General features: G+C 39.4%; 1 protein-coding gene across 3 annotated transcripts in view; it reads left to right on the plus strand.

The window, feature by feature from the left end:
- Window positions 1-25,448, plus strand: part of slc12a2 (solute carrier family 12 member 2) — a 130,311-nt gene that overhangs the window by 21,138 nt on the left and 83,725 nt on the right. For all 3 annotated transcript variants that reach the window (XM_078396086.1, XM_078396087.1, XM_078396088.1), the window contains exons 2-3: window positions 18,149-18,268; window positions 20,542-20,617. In XM_078396086.1, coding sequence (XP_078252212.1) covers window positions 18,149-18,268; window positions 20,542-20,617 — 196 coding nt within the window. The remainder of the gene's footprint in view (window positions 1-18,148; window positions 18,269-20,541; window positions 20,618-25,448) is intronic.

Genomic DNA, 25,448 nt, shown 5'->3' on the forward strand with positions numbered 1-25,448 from the left:
ACTACATTTCAGAAATATTGGTTGTGAAATACTAGAATGTTCACATAGATTGGTATTCATTTATTTCAAGTATATCCTGGGCAACAGTAACCTGGAAAGTAAAGTGCAAAGGGATTAAACGTACCATTAGCAAATTTGCAGATGATACTAAGCTGGGGGGTAGTGTGAATTGTGAGGAAGATGCAATAAGGCTGCAGGGTGACTTGGACAGGTTGTGTGAGTGGGCGGATACATGGCAGATGCAGTTTAATGTAGATAAGTGTGAGGTTATTCACTTTGGAAGTAAGAATAGAAAGGCAGATTATTATCTGAATGGTGTCAAGTTAGGAGGAGGGGGAGTTCAACGAGATCTGGGAGTCCTAGTGCATCAGTCAATGAAAGGAAGCATGCAGGTACAGCAGGCAGTGAAGAAAGCCAATGGAATGTTGGCCTTCATAACAAGAGGAGTTGAGTATAGGAGCAAAGAGGTCCTTCTACAGTTGTACCGGGCCCTGGTGAGACTGCACCTGGAGTACTGTGCAGTTTTGGTCTCCAAATTTGAGGAAGGATATTCTTGCTATGGAGGGCGTGCAGCGTAGGTTCACTAGGTTAATTCCCGGAATGGCGGGACTGTCGTATGTTGAAAGGCTGGAGCGATTGGGCTTGTATACACTGGAATTTAGAAGGATGAGGGGGGATCTTATTGAAACATATAAGATAATTAGGGGATTGGACACATTAGAGGCAGGAAACATGTTCCCAATGTTGGGGGAGTCCAGAACAAGGGGTCACAGTTTAAGAATAAGGGGTAGGCCATTTAGAACGGAGATGAGGAAGAACTTTTTCAGTCAGAGAGTGGTGAAGGTGTGGAATTCTCTGCCTCAGAAGGCAGTGGAGGCCAGTTCGTTGGATGCTTTCAAGAGAGAGCTGGATAGAGCTCTTAAAGATAGCGGAGTGAGGGGGTATGGGGAGAAGGCAGGAACGGGGTACTGATTGATCAGCCATGATCGCATTGAATGGCGGTGCTGGCTCGAAGGGCTGAATGGCCTACTCCTGCACCTATTGTTTATTGTCTATTGCCATTCTGTGTAGCAGTCTTGCTTTCTTTTTGTGTAATATACTGTAACTGTCAAGTATGTCATGGGGATAATACAGCATGTGCATTAATATTTTAACAGTATGCCTTTGATATAGAAGGGAATGGGCTCTTGCAGAAACACTTGCAGTATTGCCACATCACTGACAGAACTTGTATTGAAATGACTTTCCACTGCAAAATATTTTATTTGCATTTGTAAATATTCCCTGTTCATGCACCTCAATAATACACTTGGCCTGAATTGTCTCTAGGATACAAGTACCAGAATAAAACATGCATAAAATGGTTGCTTTTGCATATGGTAATGAAAGGTTTATGCATTATCATTCTTGTAGTTAATTTTAAGACATTTTTGATACAAAGTGAATTTAATAAAATAAAGTCTCGAAAGAGTGCTAAATAATCCAATCCCCTAGAAAAAGCGCAGTGACCTGCCTCAATGACTACCACCCAGTATAGTAGGTCTTCCATTGACAATCATGACCAGTTTTGGAAAAAAAATGTTAATGGCCTACATCTGCATCAGTCTTCCAAACAATCTTGAGTCCTTGTAATTTGCATACAGGAAAAATAAGCCATTTCCTTGATCGCATTTGGCTTTGAATAATAAGAATATGGCATTCATTGACTACTGCCTGGCCTTCAACACTGTAATATTGAATAGGCTCATCTTTAAACTCCTGGATCTTCACCTTGGGATCTCCATCTGCAATTGGCTTCTGCTCTTCCTGACCGGCAAACCTCCGTTGGTTGGTAATGCACAACTGCAGATGCTCTTTTGCAAAAAAAGACAACTTACTGGCATGAAACGTCACCTATCCATGTTCCCCAGAGATGTTGCCTGACCTGCTGAGTTACTCCTGCACTTTGTATTCTATTTCTTAGTTGGTTGGAACATTTCCTCTGCCCTGACTGTCAACACTGGTGCTCCCTGGGGTTGTGTGCTCAGTCTCCTGATCTCCCTGTACTCCCCTGACTGTGACCAACTCAATCTTTTAAGTTCATCACTGATATCACTATTGTTGGACTGATCATCAACACCAACAACTATGACACCGAGTACAGGAAAGGGAGCAAGAACTTGTGTCCTGGTTTCAGAACAACAACCTAGCCCTTCAAGACAGAAAAGAGTTGGTTGTTAACCTGGGGAAGGAGCAGAAGGGAGGAAGAGGGTGGTGGTGAACAGGTTTTTTTTAATGCTGTAACTTCTGCTAAAGCTGCTACACATTGTCAATACGGTGTGCAGGAATTCTTGAATTAATTTGATATTGTAATTTTAATGGATACCTGGTTTTAATCATGGATATTGCCTTCAGTTAAACCACAGCAAGGGAGACGTTTTGAATGGGGTGTCATTTGATACAGAGAATTGTGTTTTTGGGAAGATTGAGTTAAAGGTTTTTGCGTGAACTAGGCTCCTGAAAATGGGGAAGGATGATAGTTAAGGGATAATTTAGCTTCTACAATAAATTATAAATTATTTGGTATTTCATCCTTGATGCAAAATAGCTATGTGCAAGGATTTGAGCTATGAACTAGGATGTTTGAGTAGATTTGTATCTTGATTAATTACCAATACATTAAATTTGGATTTTTCCAACATAAAACATTATGGCATTTTGAGAGGTATTCAAAATAGTGGCCCTGAGTTGAAAGGGACCATGCAATATTGTTTTGCATATTTCAAGAAGGGTGAGATGACCGTGTGAACGGTTTCATGACATCCTCTTCAGTGTGTAGAACTTGCTCTTCTATTACGGTCTTCACTGAAGTTGCCTGCAATTGTAAATGTAAGCCTTGCTAGTGATGCTCACATCCCAAGAACAACTAAAGGTTTGAAGCTTGCTTGATGTTTTGATAAAGCTCTAATGGTAAAAGACTCGAAAAACAATTGGTGTTTTTCTGTTATTTTAAACTGATAAACTGACTATATTTAAAGTGGGAAGGGCATTCTATAGAAATCAAATGAAGTGAACTGTGAGTCACAAAAATGTCCCCCTGGGCCTGCTGTAAGTTGTGAAGACATTCCATCTGCTTGAGCAGCAGAAGCAAATTCTATTTTTATTGAAATGATGAAATTCATGCTAAAGCATTAGCTTGTCAATGGGAAATTATATAGTCTTTGGTTTTCAAGTGTTTCTCATTTGGCAGGTTTTCAGTGACATTGATTACAAAGAAGAGATTAATAGAAGCAATTTATTCACAAAATGCTGGAGTAACTCAGCAGGTCAGGCAGCATCTCGGGAGAGAAGGAATGGGTGACGTTTCGGGTAAGAAGGGTCTCGACCCGAAACGTCACCCATTCCTTCTCTCCCGAGATGCTGCCTGACCTGCTGAGTTACTCCAGCATTTTGTGAATAAATCGATTTGTACCAGCATCTGCAGTTATTTTCTTATATTAATAGAAGCAATGTTGTATGGCGAGTTTGTGTATGTGGTGCGTGAATGTATGGTCATTTTAACCTATAATGTATAGCAACGTCTGTCTCCACATTTAAATTTAAATCCATAGGATTCCTTGGCAGGCTGCATTGCAGTATATTGATTGAATTGAAACTATATTTATCCTCTGTGGCACTTGATCATGGAAACAAAATAAAAACATGATGCATAAATAATGAATATCGAGAGTCAAGCATAAACATATGTAAACTGGGAAGGGAAAAGTGGCAATGTGTGCCAAATATATATTTGACTTTTGTCTATGTTTACTCTTCTTTCAAATGCTAATACAATAAGATAGCCAAAAAGACTAACCTTTGATTTCAATTATAATGTGCGGTTATTTGAAGCGCAATATCACAAACACCTGAAGTTGTATCTTGGAACCTTTAAATATATTTGGAGAGAAATCCAGTTGTTTATTTTTGTAGGTTTTTACAATTGCATTTTTGAATGAAACATCCTTGACTCTAATTCTACTATAATTTTCAAACAACAAATTAAAATAAATAACTTTGCTGTTGAAAAATGCCCATGTAATAGCTTCACTTTGTTTGTTTTCATTGCAGCAAGTTATTGTATTTTCAATAATTAAAGCTTTGCAATTTATTTCAACCTACTCAAGAAGTTAACTGGGCACAAAAACATTTGGGTATAAATATTTGCACATGATATATTTAAGACCTTTTTTAAATCAAATCTGCATAAAACTCAGTGGATGCAGAAGTTGCAAATGCAAAGTATTAAATGCAGTCTTTTGCCTCCGGGGTTGTTCTGCATGGTAGGTTTTGCCAGAAGCTTAAGTTTTTTGTTTTGTATTAAATTCTACATTGTTTACAATTTTAGCTAACTGCAACGGAGAAAGGACAAAACAGCCCTTGCCCCCCTTTTTATGTGGACTCTAATTGTGTACTTTATCATGAAACACCTTTAATTGATTAGATTCAAAATAGCTGCAGACCTTGGAAATATAAATAAAAGCAAATGCTGGAAACACTTGGTAAGGCATCTTGAAAAAGCGAAATATGATATTTCAAGGCGAGTGACTAGTTTTAACAATTTTTCTGGTTTTATTTCTTTATTCGTCAATGTCACCACTGGCCTGTTATCACTATTTCCCATTTTCCCTCTCCCCTTTTCATCACAGCCCCTGTCCTTGTAATAGACCCTTTAGCACAACTCTTCCACCGTTTTATTCACTGTCTAGTTCAGACTGGTTTATATGGTGAGTGCTAGTAAAGAGAGGAAAATGGAGTGCTTGTATAGAGAGTGGAGTTAGAGTAAACATAAACAGATTTGACCAACCATTTGCCGATTGCTATATTTTCTCCCCTCTCAAGCAATAAATGAAATATGTCCTTAAAGATTATATACTTTTTGTGGTGGGGCGAAGGGAGGAGGAGAGAGAGAGAGAGAGAGAGAGAGATGTGCAAATATCTGTTTTTACAAAAGGTGAACTTGCTGTTGAAGAACAATGAGGACAATGACAACTTTTGATAAATACATCAAATATGTTTGGAGTATTCTTGACTACTTTTGGGAGATTTGATTGTTCCATTGATTTAGTGGTTTCAATAGTACACACTAGTTAAAAGCTTTTATTGTGCAAACATTTTTTTGAAATAATTAATTTAAAAGTAGATTATCGGTTTTGTTGCTGTAGTCAATGAATGTTGCATGGTTAGATTCAAGTTTATTTTCCCAGTTTGGTTTTCTTTGTTCTTCAACCAACATGGAATAAAAAAATTAAATGATCATCGGCTAAAATCCGAACCAAATTATCAGTATACCTCTATTTTTTTTCCACTTTGGTTTATAAAATGCAAGAAACTCTATTTCATGATGATTAAACTTAATTCTTGTACGTTCCTTTGACCCCCCCCCCCCCCTAATGTTAACTGATTTCACTGAATTCAGGAGTTGCATATGTATGAAGGAACTGCAGATGCTGGTTTAAAATGAAGATGAACACAAAATGCTGGGGTAACTCGGTGGAACAAGCAGCATCTCTGGAGAGAAGGAATGGGTGACGTTTCGGGTTGAGACCCTTCTTCAGACTGGTTAAGGGAAAAGGAAACGAGATATAGACAGTGATGTAGAGAGATAAAGAACAAATGAATGGACCCACAATAAGAATAGAGCGACTGAATGCATAGGAGAATAAGCTGACTCTTCTTGAATATGCTGAAGTACTGGAAAAATACAACAAAGGAGCAATGGAACGCTCTGATCACCATCTCCATTGCAAATCTCTTGGATACAAGGAACTGTAGATGTTGACTTAGAGACACAGTGCTGGAGTAACTCAACAAGTTGGGTAGCGTCTTGCACAGGGTTGCAGATCTGTTGCCTAGTGTTGCTTCCAGTGCCAGAAACTTGGCATTAAATTGGAAAAGCTTTCTGTCAAGATGTCCTTGATAAGTTGTACCACAACAGGTATGATTGCATTTTTTTCTTGGAATTTGTGTACCTCTTGTGTTGATTGAATCTTTATCAAAGTATTTTGAATTACTGGCTCATATAAAAAGTATATAATCTTTAAGGACATATTTGGAAACTGGCTCATATCCTGTTGCGTACACCCTCATTGGGCAAGGCTTTAATTTTCTCTCTCTAGCCGGGGAGGTGGATATGTTCCCAGACTTTAATCATAATGTGCAAAAAGTCATTTTTCTTGCATGTAGGTGTGTGCGAACAACTAGTCTGACCTGTTATTTGTTCCCACTGGATAATTGCACTAACAACTCAGTCTGTGCAATTGTTGAACCATGTCAATACAACAAATTGCACAATGCACTGAATCCATCAAATAATACATTTAATGCAACCTCTTTTATTAGTTCAAAAAGCATTTTTCTGCTTCAGTCACATATTTGACATCACAATTTATTTTGATTTTATTTGACAACTTAAGTGCTCGCTCAATGGTTCAAATACTGTTAAGCAAAAGATAAACTGTTGGAAGAATTCCAGTAGGTCAAGCAACACCCATGGATGCAAAGGGATGTGTCCATGTTTGAGTCAAGACAATGTGTCATGACTAAAGGGAGTGGAGGAAGGGGAAAGGTGGGCTAGTATATAGATGTAGAAGGAGGGGCTAGGCAGGAGATGGGAGGTGATGGGTGGAACCTGATGAAGGGAGAATAATGGGCAGATGCAGCCAGATGGGGAAGGGGTGGAATAGGTAGAAAGGACCATGGAGGTTGGTGAGAGTGGGTAAGGAACACAGAATGGGTTACCTGAAACTGGAAAATTCAATGTTCATACTGTGGGTTGTACGCTACCCAAGTGGACTGCAAGGTGTTTTTCTTCCAGTATGCTTTTGGCTTTGCCATGGCAGTGGAGAAAATAGTGGATGGATTGATCTGTGGGAAGGGGAGTTGAAATGACTTTGGAATCGGAAAGCTCGGCTTTTTTCTGCATTTGTGGTAATATCTTTGGCTCCAGGCCTCGGATATGGTGCCTGGATGTGTACATCTATTCCGAGAATGGTTTTTACCATAATGTGATGTTTACTGTCATTGCTTTTAAAGTATATCCATTTAGAAATTGACTCATTTGATTTTGTTTTCTCTATGACTAATTTGTGTTATGAATTTTAAGTGCATTTGTATTTTGTACCATTATGCTCTTCTGCACCACCTAAACTTTCACCATTATTTATAAAGATTGTAGCCCAGTAGTTTTGAGCATTTGGGATGGAGTGGAAAAAATTGTCCTGTCCACCAACATTCACACACACCATGCATTAATGTATAGAGAAGGGTGTTAGGATGGCGTTGCATCATTCCTTTCCTATGTTAATGCCTGTCTGCAAAATACGAGGTGCTGGAGGAACTCTGTGTGCCAAGCAGCATCTGTGGAGGGAATGGATAGACCACATTTCAGGTTGCCAATATGTGTCTGTCCATTCTCTCCTCAAAATGCTGCAGCACTTATTATTTTGCTCAAGATTCCACCATCTACTGTTTTTTGTGCAGGCAATTCTTCTGAGCATTTTTAACATATCAATAGTTCTGTTTATGCAAATATTATATAAAGTATTACTATTTGTTAAATTTGTCTTTATCTGTCTTTCGGTTTGGTCACCTTGACTTGCTTTTATCTCGGTAGGAAGATATCAAAGCAGCAGACGCAATTGTGTTTTTAATTGTGGTTATTTATTGTGAAAGTAAAAGTGGAAATAACTGACTGTTTTAACAAGCTTTTTTAAAAGCTATTTGAGGATCTTTTCTATTGTTTGGCCTCCTTTGAGAATGAATGGTATTGTATTGTTTTTGTCCTAGGTCTGATCTCCCAATTCCACTTTTGTGGAGTAAACTTTTTTGTTACTGTTTGTACAGTTTGGGACTACAGTATTTCAATGCAAAGTATAGGTAAACATTTCACGAAATTGAACGTCTGAAATAATTTGATGCTTAACTTTGGTTTGCATCCACTTTAAATTGCATAATGTAGAAATGTCCTACATATCTGAGTTTCTATTTTCACCCCATTTTCATTTTCAAATTTATTGAATCACTTGTCCAATATTTCCAATGCCAACTTTTCCTGTAAATCCCTCTGTCCCATTTGATCCATTTAAACTACATCATGGGCAATACATTCTGAGCTTTCCTTTTGTCCATATTCCCTTTGTAGACATGCCATAATATCTCTTGGTATGTTTGAAATCTAAAATCTTGCATTGCTTATCTAATCAAAAGTTGTTCTGCATTGTGCACTCATGTGCCAGACTACTTTGCAGTTGTATGTTGAAACATTTATCTTGAATATGCTTTCTTTGAGAATAGTAACTACTTTTGATAACTTATCACATAACATTGAAACAAAGTTTTATATGCTGGCAACTGAATCAAACTCCAGAGTTCTATAAAGTCACTTTAGAATTTTATTATGCAGGTGTTGGGTTTAGATTTCTTTCAGCAAATTGAATAAACCACTTATCGTAAAACAATTTGTCTTCAATGAACCATGTATAACTACATGGTAAGTTGTCTAATTATAATTTAATTTTATCTTAATGTTCCTTTATGGCCACATTTCTTAAATGCCAGTTGGTTAATGATTCTGAAATTAAGACTCGTACTTGTTATTTGTGTTACATTACAGATTGACTGTATTCTGGAGATGGGTCACTTTGCATACAAGTTCAAATGACCATTTAAACTTGATAAAGGGGAGATTTAAAATCCATGTATTAGGATTAAATGTTCAATTGATCAAAACGATAATTGCAACAAATTTCAAAGGATGATCCTAGATTATGATGGACAAAAAATTCTTAAGATTGTCGTGTAGATCTTATCTTTGATCCAGAATTTAAACATGGGCAGCACAGTAGCAATGCTAGAAGAGCTGCCTCCTTGCATAACTGGAGACCAGCATTCATATCATATCATATATCATATATATACAGCCGGAAACAGGCCTTTTCGGCCCTCCAAGTCCGTGCCGCCCAGTGATCCCCGTACATTAACACTATCCTACACCCACTAGGGACAATTTTTACATTTACATTTACCCAGCCAATTAACCTACATACCAATCATAACCTTGGGTGCCATCTGCAAGGAGTTTGCACGTTCTCCCTGTAACCATTTGGGTTTTCTTGGGATGCTACAGTTCCCTCCCAAATCCATACAATTGGGAGGAAACCCGAGCATCAGTTGGTAGATGTCTTGACCACTGTAAATTGCCCTTGTGTGCAGCTGAGAGGGAGAATCTGGGGGGAGTTGATGAGAAAGTGGAGAGAATAATCAAAGTAAAAATGAAGGACGAGTATAAATGTGTGGCTGGTGGTAAGCATGGACTCAGTGGGCCAAAGGCCCTGTGTCTATACTGCATTTCTAACTTGATGAAAAAATAATGTTTAGATTTGAGGTTACAACTGATAATGGCATTATTTTCAATTGGTGGTCCAAGATGCTTTGTCCTAAATGGAGCAATGATAAAATTAGTTATCTCGAGCCAAGGAGTTTGAAGACATTCTGTGATGACCTTTCTCAATTGTTTTCATTACACGTTTCCTGTATGGTGCACCGTGCTAAGTCGTGACTGAAATGTGATAATTGGAGATGGCAATGCAGTCATGTGGCCTTTATGCCTGGATGCAATTCACATATCTCATCAATTGATTGAGATCATAATGCTGCGACATGTAACGTGCATTTACCAGCTGCTTGCTTTGTATTTTGAGTGCGTAACAATAGTGTTTTGGAAAATATCAAAGTTTAAGTGTTTTTAAAGTAAGCAATTGTCCAGTATTATTGTATTCAGACTTGCTGATCAAAGCATTTTTGTCTGGTTTTTGACCCCTAGGAAGAGAGTAAATTAATTTTCATATATGATGCTAACTGACCTGATCAATTAATGTAGTTGATGCCTCTTATTTTTTGAAAACTGATTTCCTCAGGAAGTTGGTTGAATTTTATTTTGCTTGCCTTTCACCTTCAATTTACCCTTTCATTGTATTATATAAATTTGTCTCGGCAACTCTTAATAAACAAGCAATTTTAAGTAAACTAATTCTGCGCATTACCATTTAAACAAATGCTGGTGTTATGAAAAGTGACAGTAAAGGTTATCAAACTGATGAAAATGAAACATTTAAATGGAAATACTAGAAAAAATTGGAATTGTTCTGATCTGAAAAAATTAGGTGACATTTCAGAGTCATGATTACAATAGGTGTTTTACATTGGCTGGGATGTTGTGAATTGGAGACCATGGATTTGAGATTTACAAAAATGAAGATGAGATGAGAAACTTTTTATGCAGGAAGTTATGACCTGGAATGTGGTTTTGTTGGTGGTAGCAAAATTGAATGATTTCCAAAGAGTCGAGTGAATAAATTGAAAAGGAAATTGTTTGCTGGATGAAGAAAGAGCAGAATGTGGTGGCTCCCAAGGGTCGGGCCATACTTCTACCGACCCCTCGGCACGAGAATGGACCAGTCCAGGGAGGCGGTCCGGGACCAGGTATATAAGGACAAGGTTTGGGCGCCAAGCCATTCCGGCAGACTAGACCCGTCTCATAACCGAGGTACAATAAAATATAACGTTCCCGAAATACCTGGCTCCTTGCCTTTATTTCGGGCCTTTATCGACGCGCTACAAGAACATATTAAGCAAACAATCTCCATTTCAAATATTCAAAAGTCACAGTTTAATTTCAGTGTAGTTCAAGTCAAGTAGTTCTTCCCTTGCACTGAAGTGGTCCTCCCAAATATCACTGTTAGTAGTACTTTAACAGCATCCTAACTAATTAATTTATTAAGAGGTTTGATCGATATCAATTGCATGCAGTGAAGTAGACTTTAATGTGGGCAAAAACTTGGACAACTTTTAAATCTTTCGCAAAATACAAACTGCTGCAAGAATACAACACATTAGGCAGCATCTGTGTAGGGAATTGACAGATTATGTTTTGTGATGGGACCTTCACAATTCGGTCCCCGACACCGTTGCTTAGCCCACTTTAAAACACTTAACAATAGTTTTTTTAAAATCTTAAAACCATTAAAGGTGCTGAAATGAGGTGTTCTTCAAAGATAGCTGCTCACCCCAAACCTGAATGGTTTCCTGAAGTTGTTTGGCTACTTTTTTTGCAAAAGAAAAGCATGTAGACAATAGACAATAGACAGAGTTCATAAATTAATTTTTTGCAATATTGCACAATAATTTAACTAATTTATGAATATTATGTTTTAGTAGTTCACTGTTTCAATGTTTTGCTGTTAAATTCTGGAAGATCTATTTTTCGAAATTATAGTGGAACCAATGTGCTGCTTTTCCACTTTTATAGCTGTTTTGCATTGAGGTCCTGGAGACAGCTCCAGACAATTCTAAGGAGAAATTTTGTTTTCTCCTGACGAGCAGGATGCTGGCAATGGTTTGCGCTGTACACTGCCAAATACCAACGCTGATGTTAAGTACATTTGACAGGAGGTCAACTTGTGCTGACATGGTTTACAGCAAATGTCTGCCCTGCCACACGCAATGAAAAGACTGAGTACTCTCAGGGAAGTGAACTTGGGTTGAAACTAGCTGGTTGAACCAGGTGGTCTCCATCTTCCCTGCAGTATAATTTTTATCATGGAATTTGGGCTGGACCATTTCATTGCAGCCTGGGACTGTCTGAACCAAACATGGTCATCTAACCACTCTGTATGTGTAGGAAGGAACTGTAGATGCTGGTTTAAACCGAAGATAGACACAAAGCAGGAGTAATTTAGCGGGACAGGCAGCATCTCTGGAGTGAAGGAATGGGTGACGTTTTGGATCTCAACCCTTTTTCAGAATGTCTCAACCTGAAATGTCATCCATTTCTTCTCTCCAATGATGCTGCCTGACCTGCTAAGTTACACCAGCTAACAACTCTACTCCTTTTTTAACTCTATCTAAGAGCATTTCAGCAATCAGTGAGAATGTCAATGGAATTTATTCTTTTTTAGATAATAGTTATTCCTCATTTCCCAAGTCCTATTGAAATACAGTTCAATCTATTCCCAGACTCTCCTTTTCTTAACCACATCTTTATTTCCCAGTTTAATTTGTTATTCTCCTCCTTCCAATCAATATGAAACTATTGAAGCCAAGTGTGGAGGAACTGGGACCAAGTCTGAATTTTTGGCAAGTGAGACTGTTCGAATCAAATTGCCTTTTAGGTCTGAAGCTTTAAGCAAAACCACTTGCTCTGCAAAATCTTCTAAATTCACTGGCAGGCTGAGTAACACGGTCAGCACCCGCATCTGAACTAATGAGCCCCTTGCTCCTTTGGGTGGACTATGTTGAAAAACCCAAGACTAGATTACTAAAACAGACAAAGCTATTTGAACTGTCACTTTGAAGGATGGTGGAGGCAGAGCCTTCAGATATTTTAAGATGCAGATAGTGATAAACAGCTGAGATGTAAACTTGGCTTCTAATCATTTTTCATAGCAAATCCCACGTGGAGTGGGCCATATCTACTGAATTCAAAATAAGTTGTTTTTGAATTTTCAAATTAGGACTTTTGTTCTAAACTTTTGCCTCGTAAACAGTTCTAGTTTCCTTTTTATACCTGCTACCCACCACAACCTCCACATTGGGTGTTTTCTGAGCAATTTGCTAATACTTTTTGTACTGCTTTCTTCTTTATCTACAGCCCTGTTTTTGTTGAGTAATTGTTTGTATTCTATAGGGTAGCTGTCTAAGTGGAACTCTTAATTCATTTCCTTGCAACTCTGATCAGATAACATTTGGCAAAAAAGTGTTCATTGTATTTTGTAATAATGCACAATATTTTCTATCTTCCTGCAAACTAGTTGTTCATTATACAATAGCCTGATATTATACACTGGAGGTTGTTGTACTCCCACAGCAGTGTTCTAAATTGTACACTTGTCCATTGTCTATTACTTAAATGACACCCACATGCACGAGGAGTTTACAGTGATCTCCTTGTGCTAATTTTGAAATCACGAGCACAGAGACATTGCATAGTGTGGAAAGAAAAGTGTGTGTTTAGCTTTGAGGTTCCCATTTGCTGCCCTCGATATTGAATGATGACTGAATTCATTCTCAATACTTTACCAGTTCATTCAACAGTCTTACTTATTGCAACTAGCTGTAACTCATTTAGCTGCAACTAAATTTAGCTAGATGTAATTTGTGTGGCACTGTTGCTTGCATGAATAGATGTTAATTATATTTACTATTTTCATTATTAGTGGTGTTAACAGATGATTTTAATACTTTTTAATACCAGCCAGTTCCTGCTATATCAGCTTGTTCTTATTTGCTGTATTCTCACAAGAGTCTTCGGTTGTATGTCTATCCAGCAGCCATTACAGTGATGACAAGAATGCACATTCCTACACCCATCACCTTGTGCAACGCTAGGGCCAATTAAACCAAATAGTCTTCTCAAACCATCTTGTACAGCTGGGAAATTAAACTGGAATTATTCACTATCAAAGCCAGTAATCAGTATATGCATTCACCAGCCATGCAAGAATTTTGATAAAATGTTTATGCATATTTTTTTTAAATGAGTAATGCAATATATATATGTATAATTATAGCTGGGACTTAATAATGGATCTTGACAATTAAAAGTTTACAAAGATCTATTTTAAACATGGGAGACTTTTCAGTTTTTGTTTTTAAAAATCATATTTTTGAAGATATAGAGTTTGTGGAGAAATGCAAATTATTGTTTTGAATTTTTGGTTGTTTTTTTTCCTAAAGTGACAAGTTTGGTATTTTGATGAATTATTATATTAAAAAAGTAATATGCCTTGCTCAAAAATACTTCCTTTTTGCTCTTGGTTTTCAACCTATCTAACATATCCTTCAAGGCATTTTTGTGTGAACAATGTTAAATCCTTGCAGGGATTTTTAATTATGATGAGTGTCAAAGAATAATAGATGCAAGTACCTACTTTTTAAACACAGTCCCATTTGCCTTTATAATGCACAAGTTAATTAAAATCTTTATTGAAATTGTTCGGGGTCCAAGGGGTTGAAAGGTCTGTCACCTCAAAACTTCATTTGGCAGTGCATACAGGGATAGAAACATGGAAAATAGGTGCAGGGGTAGGCCATTCGGCCCTTTGAGCCAGCACTGTGATTCAATATGATCATGGCTGATCATCTAAAATTAGTACCCCGTTCCTGCTTTCTTCCCATATCACTTGATTCCGTTAGCCCTAAGAACTATATCTAACTCTTGAATACAGTCATATCTGAGACCTTGATGTCTAAATTCTAACTGATTACAATTAAACCACTTTACCCCATTTTTTATTTCAAACATTTTGCAACACATTTCATGGTGGGGTGTAAGTAGTATTGCACTGATATTTAGGGTAATTTTCTTGCATTCTGTGAATGTACAATTAAATTGAGGCAGCTTGTTTGGAAAAAGTTGGAAAGGAATATATCTTTCTACATTATGTTGCTTGATTTTTACAGCAATGGGTTTGCAAACAACTACACCATAACTAATAAAATATGGAACCATGCCACAAAACACCACGAGCTTAATCTTTATTGCTGCAATTAGACATTTTGAAGCTATCAGACTTGATGACCACGGGCATATTAGAACTGACACGTCTGTCAAGATTTGTGTCTGAAGTAAATGCTAGATATCATTGCATTGTAAAACATGGCGCGGTCCAGTCCAGTCGCCGTCGTGGTAGCTCTGCGGGAACTGTGCGTTTTAAACTGGTATGTTTACTTTAAAATTATCCCTAAGTGCTCTAGCGTGTGCTAGCACTTAGCATTAACCAATGTACGACCGGGAAACGCTCGTAAAATTAAACTCGAGCGCTACCGGAGCACTATTAAACAGAAAACTACTCACCGATATACCGATAGAGATCATCAAAGGAGCGCACCGCGGCAGCAGCAGTGGGAGCGCAGGTCAGTGGGAAAGTCGGAAAAAACACCGAGGGAAGCGAGGGGGGATTCGGAACAGGCTGAGAACCCAAGCCTTACGTCCACCTCTGCCCAGCATACTTCTGGCCAACGTCCAGTCCCTGGAGAACAAGCTGGATGACCTGAGGGCAAGGATCAGATTCCAGAGGGACATAAAGAACTGTAACATCCTTTGTCTGACCGAAACATGGCTGACCCCGCTGGTGCCTGACCAGGTGATCTGCCCATCCGAGTCCTTCACTGTTTTCCGGGCGGACAGAACGGAAGAATCCGGGAAATCCAAGGGCGGAGGAGTCTGCTTCTTGACCAATAATAACTGGTGTAATCCTGGGAATATTAAGACGCTTTCTCGTTCCTGCTCGCCGGACCTGGAACATCTAACTATCCTATGCCGACCATTCTACCTACCCCGGGAGTTCAGCTCGATGATCATCACAGCCGTCTATATCCCACCGCATGCGGACACCGACGTGGCACTGTCCACCCTACACGATGTGTTGTGTCAACACCAAAACAAGAACCCTGATGCGGCTGTGCTGGTGGCTGGAGACTTCAATAGGGGAAATCTCAAAAAGGTCATGCCCAACTTCTACCAACACATCACGTGTGTCACCAGGGGGGAAAGAACTTTGGACCACTGCTACACGCCGTTCAGGAAAGGCTACAAGGCCGTTTCTCTCCCTCCTTTTGGGAAATCTGACCACGCTGCCATTTTCCTGCTGCCGGAGTACAAACAACGGATAGTACGGGAAGCGACAGTGACGAGGGACGTAAAGCGGTGGGCTGACCATTCAGAGGCCATGCTGCAGGATGCACTGAGCGAAGTCGACTGGAACATGTTCCAAGAAAGTTCCAGAGACGTAAATGAGTTTGCGGAAGCGGTTACGGACTTCATTGCCACTATAGCCGATACCATCATCCCCACGGTAAGGGTCAGTATCTTCCCTAACCAAAAACCCTGGGTGGACAGGTCTATTCGCGTGGCCTTGAATGCTCGCACCGCTGCTTACAACTCCGGCCTGGCATCCGGCAACATGGACGACTACAAGGGAGAGTCCTACCGACTGCGAAGGGCAGCGAAGGATGAAAAAAAGAGGTACCGGGACAAGATGGAGTCACAGATGGAGCAGCAGGACACCAGGCGCCTTTGGCAGGGGCTACGGACTATAACTAGCTACAGGTCCAGCACCCCCTCAACCGGAAGTGCCGGCTCCTCCTTAGCTGATGACCTGAACTCTTTTTACGCACGGTTCGAGACGGGTAACACCACCAGCTCGCCGTCTAAAAACAGCACCGAAGGGGCGCTGGCTAGCGAGGCTGGAGGGGGATCCACCGCCGGGGATGTGCACACATTCTCGGTGTCCGAGCACGAGGTGAGGTGGGCTCTGACGCGTGTGAACACGAGAAAAGCTGGAGGCCCAGATGGTATATCTGGGCGAGTACTAAAGTCTTGTGCTACTCAGCTTGCTCCAGTGCTCACCACAATATTCAACCTCTCCTTGGCAAAGTCCGTGGTCCCTGCATGCTTCAAAAGATCCATCATTGTACCGGTGCCAAAGAATGCCTCTCCAGCGTGTTTAAATGACTACCGACCGGTGGCCCTCACCTCGGTTGTCATGAAATGCTTGGAGAGGCTAGTCAAGAAGCACATCTGCGCCCTCCTTCCTCGCAACATGGACCCACTACAGTTCGCATACCGTCCGAACAGGTCCACGGATGATGCGGTCTCCCAGGTTCTACACACCGCTCTCTCTCATCTGGACAGCCAGGGGGGCTATGTGAGGATGCTGTTCATTGACTTTAGTTCAGCATTCAACACAATAGTCCCCAGCAGACTGGTTGAAAAGCTGCTGGAACTGGGGCTTAGCACCCCTCTGTGTGCCTGGGTCCTGGACTTTCTCACTGCCAGGCCCCAAGTGGTCAGGATGGGGGAACACACATCTAGCTCCCTCACCCTGAACATAGGATCCCCCCAGGGCTGCGTCCTTAGCCCCCTACTGTACTCCCTGTACACACATGACTGTAGGGCCAGGTTCAGCTCAAACTCCATCATCAAGTTTGCTGATGACACTGTGGTGGTGGGCCGGATCTCCAACAACGATGAGAAGGCCTACCGGGAGGAGGTGGCTGATCTGGCACTCTGGTGTCAGGACAATAGCCTCCTCTTGAATGTCACTAAAACAAAGGAGCTGATTGTGGACTTCAGAAGGGCTAAACATCCAAGGACGTACACGCCACTGGAGATAAATGGGTCTATTGTGGATAGGGTGAGCAGTTTCAAATACTTGGGAGTCCGCATCGCAGAGGATCTGACGTGGGCAACGCACATTGCCGCACTGGTGGGTAAGGCTAAGCAGCGCCTTTACCACCTTAGACAACTGAGGAAATTCAGAGTGTCGCTGAAGATCCTTCATTGCTTCTACTCTGGGGCTGTAGAGAGCATCCTGTCCGGCAACATTACAGTCTGGTTTGGGAACAGCTCTGCCCAGGACAGGATGGCCCTGCAGAGAGTAGTGCGTTCGGCAGAACGCACCATGGGAACTACACTCATCCCCCTGCAGGACCTATACATCAGGAGGTGCAGATCCAGAGCAAGCAAGATCATGAGGGACCCCTGCCACCCCAGTAACGGACTGTTCCAGATGCTACGGTCAGGCAAACGCCTCCGCTGTCACGCTGTGAAAACGGAGAGGATGAGACGGAGCTTCTTCCCACAGGCCATCAGGACTGTCAACTTTGATAACCCCAGAGACTAAATTTTTGTCGACACTTTTTGTGCTATGTTTAGTAACTTATTAACTTTATTTATATGCTGTAACTGTAATTCCTTTTGTGCACAACCCGCAGGCATTGCCACTTTCATTTCACTGCACATCGAGTATGTGTATGTGACAAATAAATTTGACTTGACTTGACTTGACTTGATATGCTTTGTGCACAATTTGGGTGCTGCAGGTATGTGCTTGAATATTAAAAATGTATTTGGAAAATTTGTCATTGCTATCAAAATTGAAGGAAATTAATATTTGTCCTCTAGGATTTATTCTTCCAAAGGTTAATAAATGGGCAGTCAAAAATAATATGGGGTCATTTTAATTTCTTGCAAAATATTGTTTGGTGTCATGGATCTTTAATTCATAATGACATGCATTATAAATTATGGATTGCTAATACTAAGTTCACAACTTTTATTGTCTTTCAGGAGCCTTTTGAGGATGGCTTTGTAAATGGAGATGAAAGCAATCCAGCTGAAGGTGCTGTGTCAAAACATGTTGCTGAAAATAAAGGTGTTGTAAAATTTGGCTGGATTAAAGGCGTGTTGGTAAGTAACTGCTAATTTGTTTTGTTGGAATATATCAAATATATTGGAATATATCAAATGTAAAAATAAATAAGAATGGGTCAGAACAAGACTTGTTAGCTTAAGATTTTGGGTATATGTGTGGTTATTTATATACAATTATATAAATTGTATATCAATTGTATAGTTATCTTTTATTTATAATGAATAATCTCTTGCTATCCACTTTGCTGCTGTAACACTGTAAATTTCCCTGGTGTGGGACGAATAAAGGAATATATTATGGATTCAGTTTTGTATGCCTGGGTGCATTAGTTTGCAACAAAAACTAATCCTTTTTTACAACTACTGATACTTGAGATTTGAAGATGTACTGTCTGTGATTATTAAAAACTTGTCTTCCTTCAGCAACAGTAGAATTTGTAGGTATTAACTGCCAGAAATAAACTGCATTGTGTGCTCTTTTTGCTTATGTTTGCTTATGTGCAAAAAATAAACTTCCATTCACCATAATTTTACTTATTGTGATATAAATTATAATTTCACCTTCCATAATTTGCATAGGACAGAATGCAAGACGATTAGGTAAATTATTTATCTAATTTTGTTCCCTGCATCTCAAATTTAAGAGAATTGTTGGCACGTAAAAGAAACGGGTGCACACAACTGACTTTGTGGGGGGTGTGGAAGGGGGGAGAATGCAGAGTTGCTGGTTATATGGAATGATTTGTAATGGGGTAGCTGATTTTTCTTAGTTTATAGGAATTTTGGATGACATTTGAGTCGAAGTTATTTTGGATGGTGGAGATGGGGGATATTGACAAAGACAAAAAATCTGATTGAAGTTCTTCAGTGTGGCATTATCAAATCTGACATTGCCGATGTGAACATTTAGCATTTAACCTCCCAAGTGCTCTGCTTTATTTCTGCATTCCAAAGATTACGGATTAGCAGTGTAATGGCCACTGTAATTTGCCCCTGCTTTGTAGGTGAGTGATAGAATATGGGGAGTGGGGTAATGGTAGATCATTAAATTGTGCTGGGAATAAATTGGATTAATGAAGGTTTGATGGTTGTTGAATGGTGTAAATGGGTGGGAATGGCCTGTCTCTATGCGGTTTGACTGACCCTAATGTACTCATTAAAAATATTGTTCGACTGAGCATGATTATGGCAATTTCAGCATAAATGAATAAGAATTGATTCCTTTTAACGTGTTTTTTTTAATTGTTTAAGTGAATATGGATAGGTTTGGTAAAAATCCAAATCTCATTACATTACTCCTGCACTAAAACTTTCTAAAATCATTGCATAAATACAAATTTCGCATTGGTAATTAACTGCCAGAGAGATTGTTAGCAAAGCTTTGTAAAAATAAACCCAGTGACATTGACTGTGCAGTGTAAAAGGTCACCCAGCACATACAATCATTGCAGAGATTTTGGTAGTGCAATCTAAATTTGACCTTTTAATACCCCATAAGTATCTTCTAACATACCTCTGATTCAAAAACTCAACTGGAAATTCTGTTTAAAAACATGAAACTGCCACTTCCCTATCTCATTTAATTTAATTATTGTTTTTTCCAAGTGGTTCGTATATTTTCTTCACATCCAAATTTTTTGAGATGCAGGAACAAAAATTGTGAAAGGATTTTTTGAATTAGTTTCTTTTCTGTAGATTTGAATGGATCTAGAAGAAAATATTGAATGGTTCTGTGTCTGTTTGTGAGTAACCCAGTGCTGTTAGCACTACTGCTTTGCAGTTCCAGAGACTTTTATTTGGCCCAGTTTTGGCAAATTTTATTGTGCTTTCTGAATACAGCCATTATGTAAATGGCAAAATATAATGTCCTTCAAATACAATGCCTCCTTCCATTAAATTTGATTGTCCCCCCCCCCCCCCCCCCCCCCCCCCCCACCTGAATCTCTCACTTTTCTTTCCACTACAAGCCATGCAGATAATCATTCAAAATATTCATAGACTGTTCAAGCACAATAATTATTTTATGCATGTAACACATATTCTGGACCTGGTTTGTAGACATGGCTTTTATTCAATATCTTTGAAGTTTTCTTTGCAAAAGTATGTACTATTCGGGTCTGTTCATCAATAAGACTATTTACTTCCTTCGGCAAATTGGGCAATCTGCTACATTTTGTTATTCGTGGCTGAAAAACCTATAACCATTATGATTTGGATAATTCGCTGCCTCTTCGATTTATTAACTCTAATTTGGTTAAAATTTGGAATGTGATCAAGCTTTTCTCATGGAAATTTTCACTATCCACTAGGTACGATGTATGCTAAATATCTGGGGGGTGATGCTCTTCATACGTTTGTCATGGATTGTTGGCCACGCTGGGATAGGCAAGTAAAAAAACTTTTAAAAATATTAATTTGTGGTGCGCTGGTGCTTAACTGAGCCTTATTTCAAATGCAAGTGATTCATTCATGTAACATCTAGTTCACTTTCCTGATCTTGGTTGATGAGTGTTAATATTACAGTTTGTTGTGAAATAATTACGAGCCAGCACAATTAATGCGCTGCACAAGTGACACGCAGCCACACAATTAAGGTGCGGCATTAGTAATGGCACAGTTAATGTACTGAGGGCAAAATGTGTAAAAGTTGAACCTTTATTCAAACATCTTGCACCTGCAAACATTAAGTTGGTCATGTTGCATGAACATGGTTATTACATTCATCCCAACTTGTTGGGGAATAATTACAGGCAATGTTTTCCATTTGCCTTGCATTCAGCATCTTCATCTTTGCAAAATGGGGACAAAACTGCTTGGTTCAATGTGGGGGACATTTTGTTAATAGATGTTTTAATTAAGTTTTATCAGGTTAAGTTTAACATTGTGAGCTGCTGTGAAAACATTTACTTGATATTTTAATTGAGATATTCCTATTTCAAAACACTCCATTGTTGTTACAAATCCCTATTTTTGAGAAATTAATTAAAGGAGCAGTTTTCCAAAGAAGTACTAAGAGAACTGATTTATCCGGAAAAGATTATGTCCCAGCTCTATCCGGATTAATGATGCAAGTTGAGTCCTTCACTAAATTTCGGTATTTTGTTGATTAAAAAATGTTACTGGACAAATTGGCTTTCTTTGGATTAAAACTTGCGCATATGTATTCTTATAGAAGTATTTTTGGAATTTGATGCTTGGAATTAATTTTTAAACATTTTGGATTTTGCATTATTAGATGCCTAGCTTGTTGTAGTGACAATATTCATGCAGTACCATGCTATCGCATAACTCTAAGCCATGCCTCAGTTTGTCTACAGCTGATGCCCTTCATTACTTTTGCTATGTAAGGGCTTGGCTATTCCATTGTAATTTCTAGCTGGTCTCTTTCTTTCCAACTTCAACTGGAAATGTTCTAAAACGTTTGCCCAACTCTGCACCAAATGCAATGGTTCTTAAAGTATTGGTTGTTTCCCCCCCGGCCCTCACCAAATACTTATCCTTGTTTTTGAACTCATTCTGGGGTTCTCGTGTTCAGAGATTTGCAGTATTCTCCTGCCCTTTAAGCAGTTGTGTGTGTAATTGTGCTCCATCATTGGTGTTCATATCGTTTGGCAGCCAAGTCTCTCTGGAAATCCTCACAACCACCTTGCTTTAAATGATGCTTCCAGGAATGTGAAATTTTTCACTGCAAAATGTTGTCCCCCAAATTGCTTGAGAGGGAAATCCTTTTAAAAGAGGGAATATTAAAGGGGTAATGGGGAGTCTACAGGAAATGTATTCAATATTATATTGATAGAGAAACATCCATGTGGAGTTGGTCCAAGTTGTTTGTTTATGTATTGTAACAACTTTTTTATTGTTTACAGTACAGATGTACTGCTTGATTTATGCACATGATTCATTTCTAATGTGAGGGAAGATATATGAAAGAACATTTGATTGATTGGGTGAAGTCAATAGTATGGTCTCTTGGAAGTGAAATATTGCATTCGATGGTGAATATGAAGGCAAATTGGAAGTGATAATGGTCTAAATTTATTTTTACTTTAAGATTTTAAAAAAATGTATCGCTAAATACAAATTGAAGTGTTGCCTGATTTTGGCCTTTATCTGTTAACTGATTTTGAAATAACCAGTAATATTCAAATCTGTGCCATTGTATTAAGCTGGTTATTTCAAAATCAGTTTGCAGTAGTGCAAATGTAAGAAAATACCACCGGCCGGCGTCGTGATGGCAGCCTTGCCTACAGTCTGTCCTTTTCGTACTTTTTTGGTTATTTTTGGTAAGTTTTAAAAGTTTGTGTTAATGTTCTCTGGTTTGTTTTATGTGGGGAAGGGGGTCGGGGGCAACTTTTTTTCAATCTCTTACTTTGCCGGAGATGCGATTGTTTTCCGGATCGTATCTCCGGTCGCTCTGCGGCCGAACATCGTGGAGCTGGAGGCCTTGTCTGGGACTGACTTTGAGCCCTGCGGGGCTGTGGACTTGCCATCTGAGCGTGCGATCCCTTGCCTGCGGACTTCAACATCGAGGAGCTCACAGTCTCAGGTTGCGACCGGTCGGGAGTTTTAAATCGCACGACGTTCGACAAGCCCCAACCCGGGGTAGATCGCCCGGCGCGGGGGAGCTGAGATCCCTCCCCGATGCAGGAGCTGGATCGCCCCGATGAGGGGGGCCCGCCGCTAGCTACGGGAGTCAAGATCGTCCCGCCAACGGAAGGTTAGAGGCCCCCGACCACTGGAGGACAAAGAAGGGAGAGATTGAATTTTTCTCGCCTTCCATCACTGTGAGGAATGTGGAGGAGTCACTGGTGGATGTAATGTTAAAATGTATTTTTGTGTCCTGTTGCTTTTTATTGTTATGACTGTGTGGCAAATGAAATGCCTCATTTGCTGCAAAACATACTTTGCTAATAAAGTATGATTGTGATTTGTGAATTGTGAAATGACATGGGAGCAGGTGTAGGACATATGAGCCTTTGAATCTCCTCATTAAGTTCGCAACTGATCTTCCACCTTTCTGCCATTTTCAGCACAATATCTGTATCTCTTGTATCAGTGTTTCAATAAACATAACCAAGCCTCCAATGCCCTCTTGATTATTATTATTTGGAATTTTCAATCCTAGAGTGAAGAAATGCATCCTTTCCTTGGCCAAATTTGTCTAGGTTATAAACAGCTGGGGGCCCAAGCATTAATCCTGCTGCACTGCAGTTGTCATAGCCTGCCAGCTTGAAAACAGTTTTTTAAAATAGAAGGCAAAAGTGGAAAAAATAATTCTACCCTTGTTGATCAACCTTTAGAGGATCTAAACCAACACTTTCCAAATACACTCCATCTACTGGTTACTCCTTTTTTTTTAATCTATTTCATCAGTCACTAATTCAAATCTAACAAATTAGGCAGACATGATTTTTCCTTGTCTCTGCACAATCCGGTCAAGTTGCTACTGCACCTATTTAGTAAATTACACTGTTAGTACTTAGTTACACTCGGTATTTAGACAACAGGTCATTATTTCCGCTTATTCTCTCATCCGTGATTGAAAAAGTGTCAATTTGCCATCTTCAAATTCGTATGGAATAATTCCAAAATTAATAACATTCTGGAAAATGATAATTAGAATGAATACTATCTGCAAAGCTACCTCTTTCCATACTTGGATTTAAATCATTGCAGCCAGTGATTGAACTTAAAATTAACCAACTTTATGTTTGTTGACAACCTTGTGCATCTTCTGTAAAGATGGGTGCAATGTAACTAATGTCTTATTCCCCTTTCTAAATTCTCCTGTCTGCAAGAGACCTTGTTGGTAAAATTTGGCCTTTTTAATTATCTATAAAATCTCTTGAAGATTTTTTTATTTTCTCATGCGCCAACTTGTACTTTACCTGACCATTCTTTCTTGATTTTCCTTTTATTCTAAAATACCTGGGCCAACCGTTACTTCTGACAAATTTATAAACTTTGTCTTTGAAGTCAACAATAACACTTTCCTTAATATCTCTGATCATCCACGGGTGAATTGCTAATCCTGTGCCTTTAAAGGAATTCTCTTTTTGTTAACTTTTTACAATATTTTTTTGTTGTCTTTTTAAATACCAGATAATGCCAAACTATTGTTGAATTTTTCAAGTATTCCCCCCAATTGGGCACAGCAAACCCTCCACTTGTACCTTTCTAGTTGCCTGTTAGATTTCAGACCCTAAGTTTGTTTTAAATTTAGTCACGTTGAAATTTAATCGGTTCAATAAAATGAGTAAATAGTAAGGGTGTCCAGGGATATGGGTAGTCTAAGGTGAAAGATCAACCAGGAACTTATTAAATGGCAGAGCAGACTTGAAGGGCTGTATGACCAATCCCTGTTTCCCCCCCCCCCTTCCCCCCCCCCCCCCCATATTCCTGAGTAGCATAATCAATTTAATTTTGGTGGCGTATTTTTGGTTATTTTTATATTGAGTGCTCCTAAATTTCACATTATTGAGTTTGATCATTGCTGCTTTTGCTGCCTTTTCTGATATGCTTTCTTTTCCCCCGCCTCTGTACATGGGCTAAAAGCTATATGTTATACATTTACTGTAAGTTCCCTGACACAATCTAATTTATCTACAAGCTACAGTTTTCAATCAGTTGGCCTTTTTTAATGGCAGTAAATGTATGCGTGGGTCATAACAACCTTTTCCACTTGATTAGGCAATATTACAGTTACAAATTAAAGCAACTGCATATTGGGCATAATACATTTTAATTGCAACACGTGTAAACTTTCACTCCATTTGTGTGGCGTAAATAGAAATAAAGGAATATTGGCCATTTACTCGTATGTTGTGCTTGTCTTTGAGAATAGGTACAAGGTTAATAGGGGGCTGAGGTTTTGGTCATGCGGGAGACAGGAAGAAGATTTTTCTAAAATGGCTTGATAAACCTGTTGCTTTGGGTTACCTGTAATTATAGAGAGACAGCACTGAAACAAGCCCTTCGGCCCACTGAGCCGGTGCTGACGGGTGGCGCCAACAATGGCTGCCTCGCAACAGTCTGTCGGTCCTTTCCTTCTTTGTGTTTAAATTGTATGTGTTAAATGAATGCTTTGAGTGTTCTTTAGCTTATTTTATGTGGGGGGGGTTGGGGGAAACTTTTTCTAATCTCTTACCACGACGGAGATGCAATTATTTTTTTTGCCCGTATCGTATCGCCGTCCGCACTGTGACCTAACATCGAG

This window comes from Rhinoraja longicauda, chromosome 3 (genome assembly GCF_053455715.1).
Source record: "Rhinoraja longicauda isolate Sanriku21f chromosome 3, sRhiLon1.1, whole genome shotgun sequence".
In the NCBI taxonomy this organism is placed as follows: Eukaryota; Metazoa; Chordata; class Chondrichthyes; order Rajiformes; family Arhynchobatidae; genus Rhinoraja; species Rhinoraja longicauda.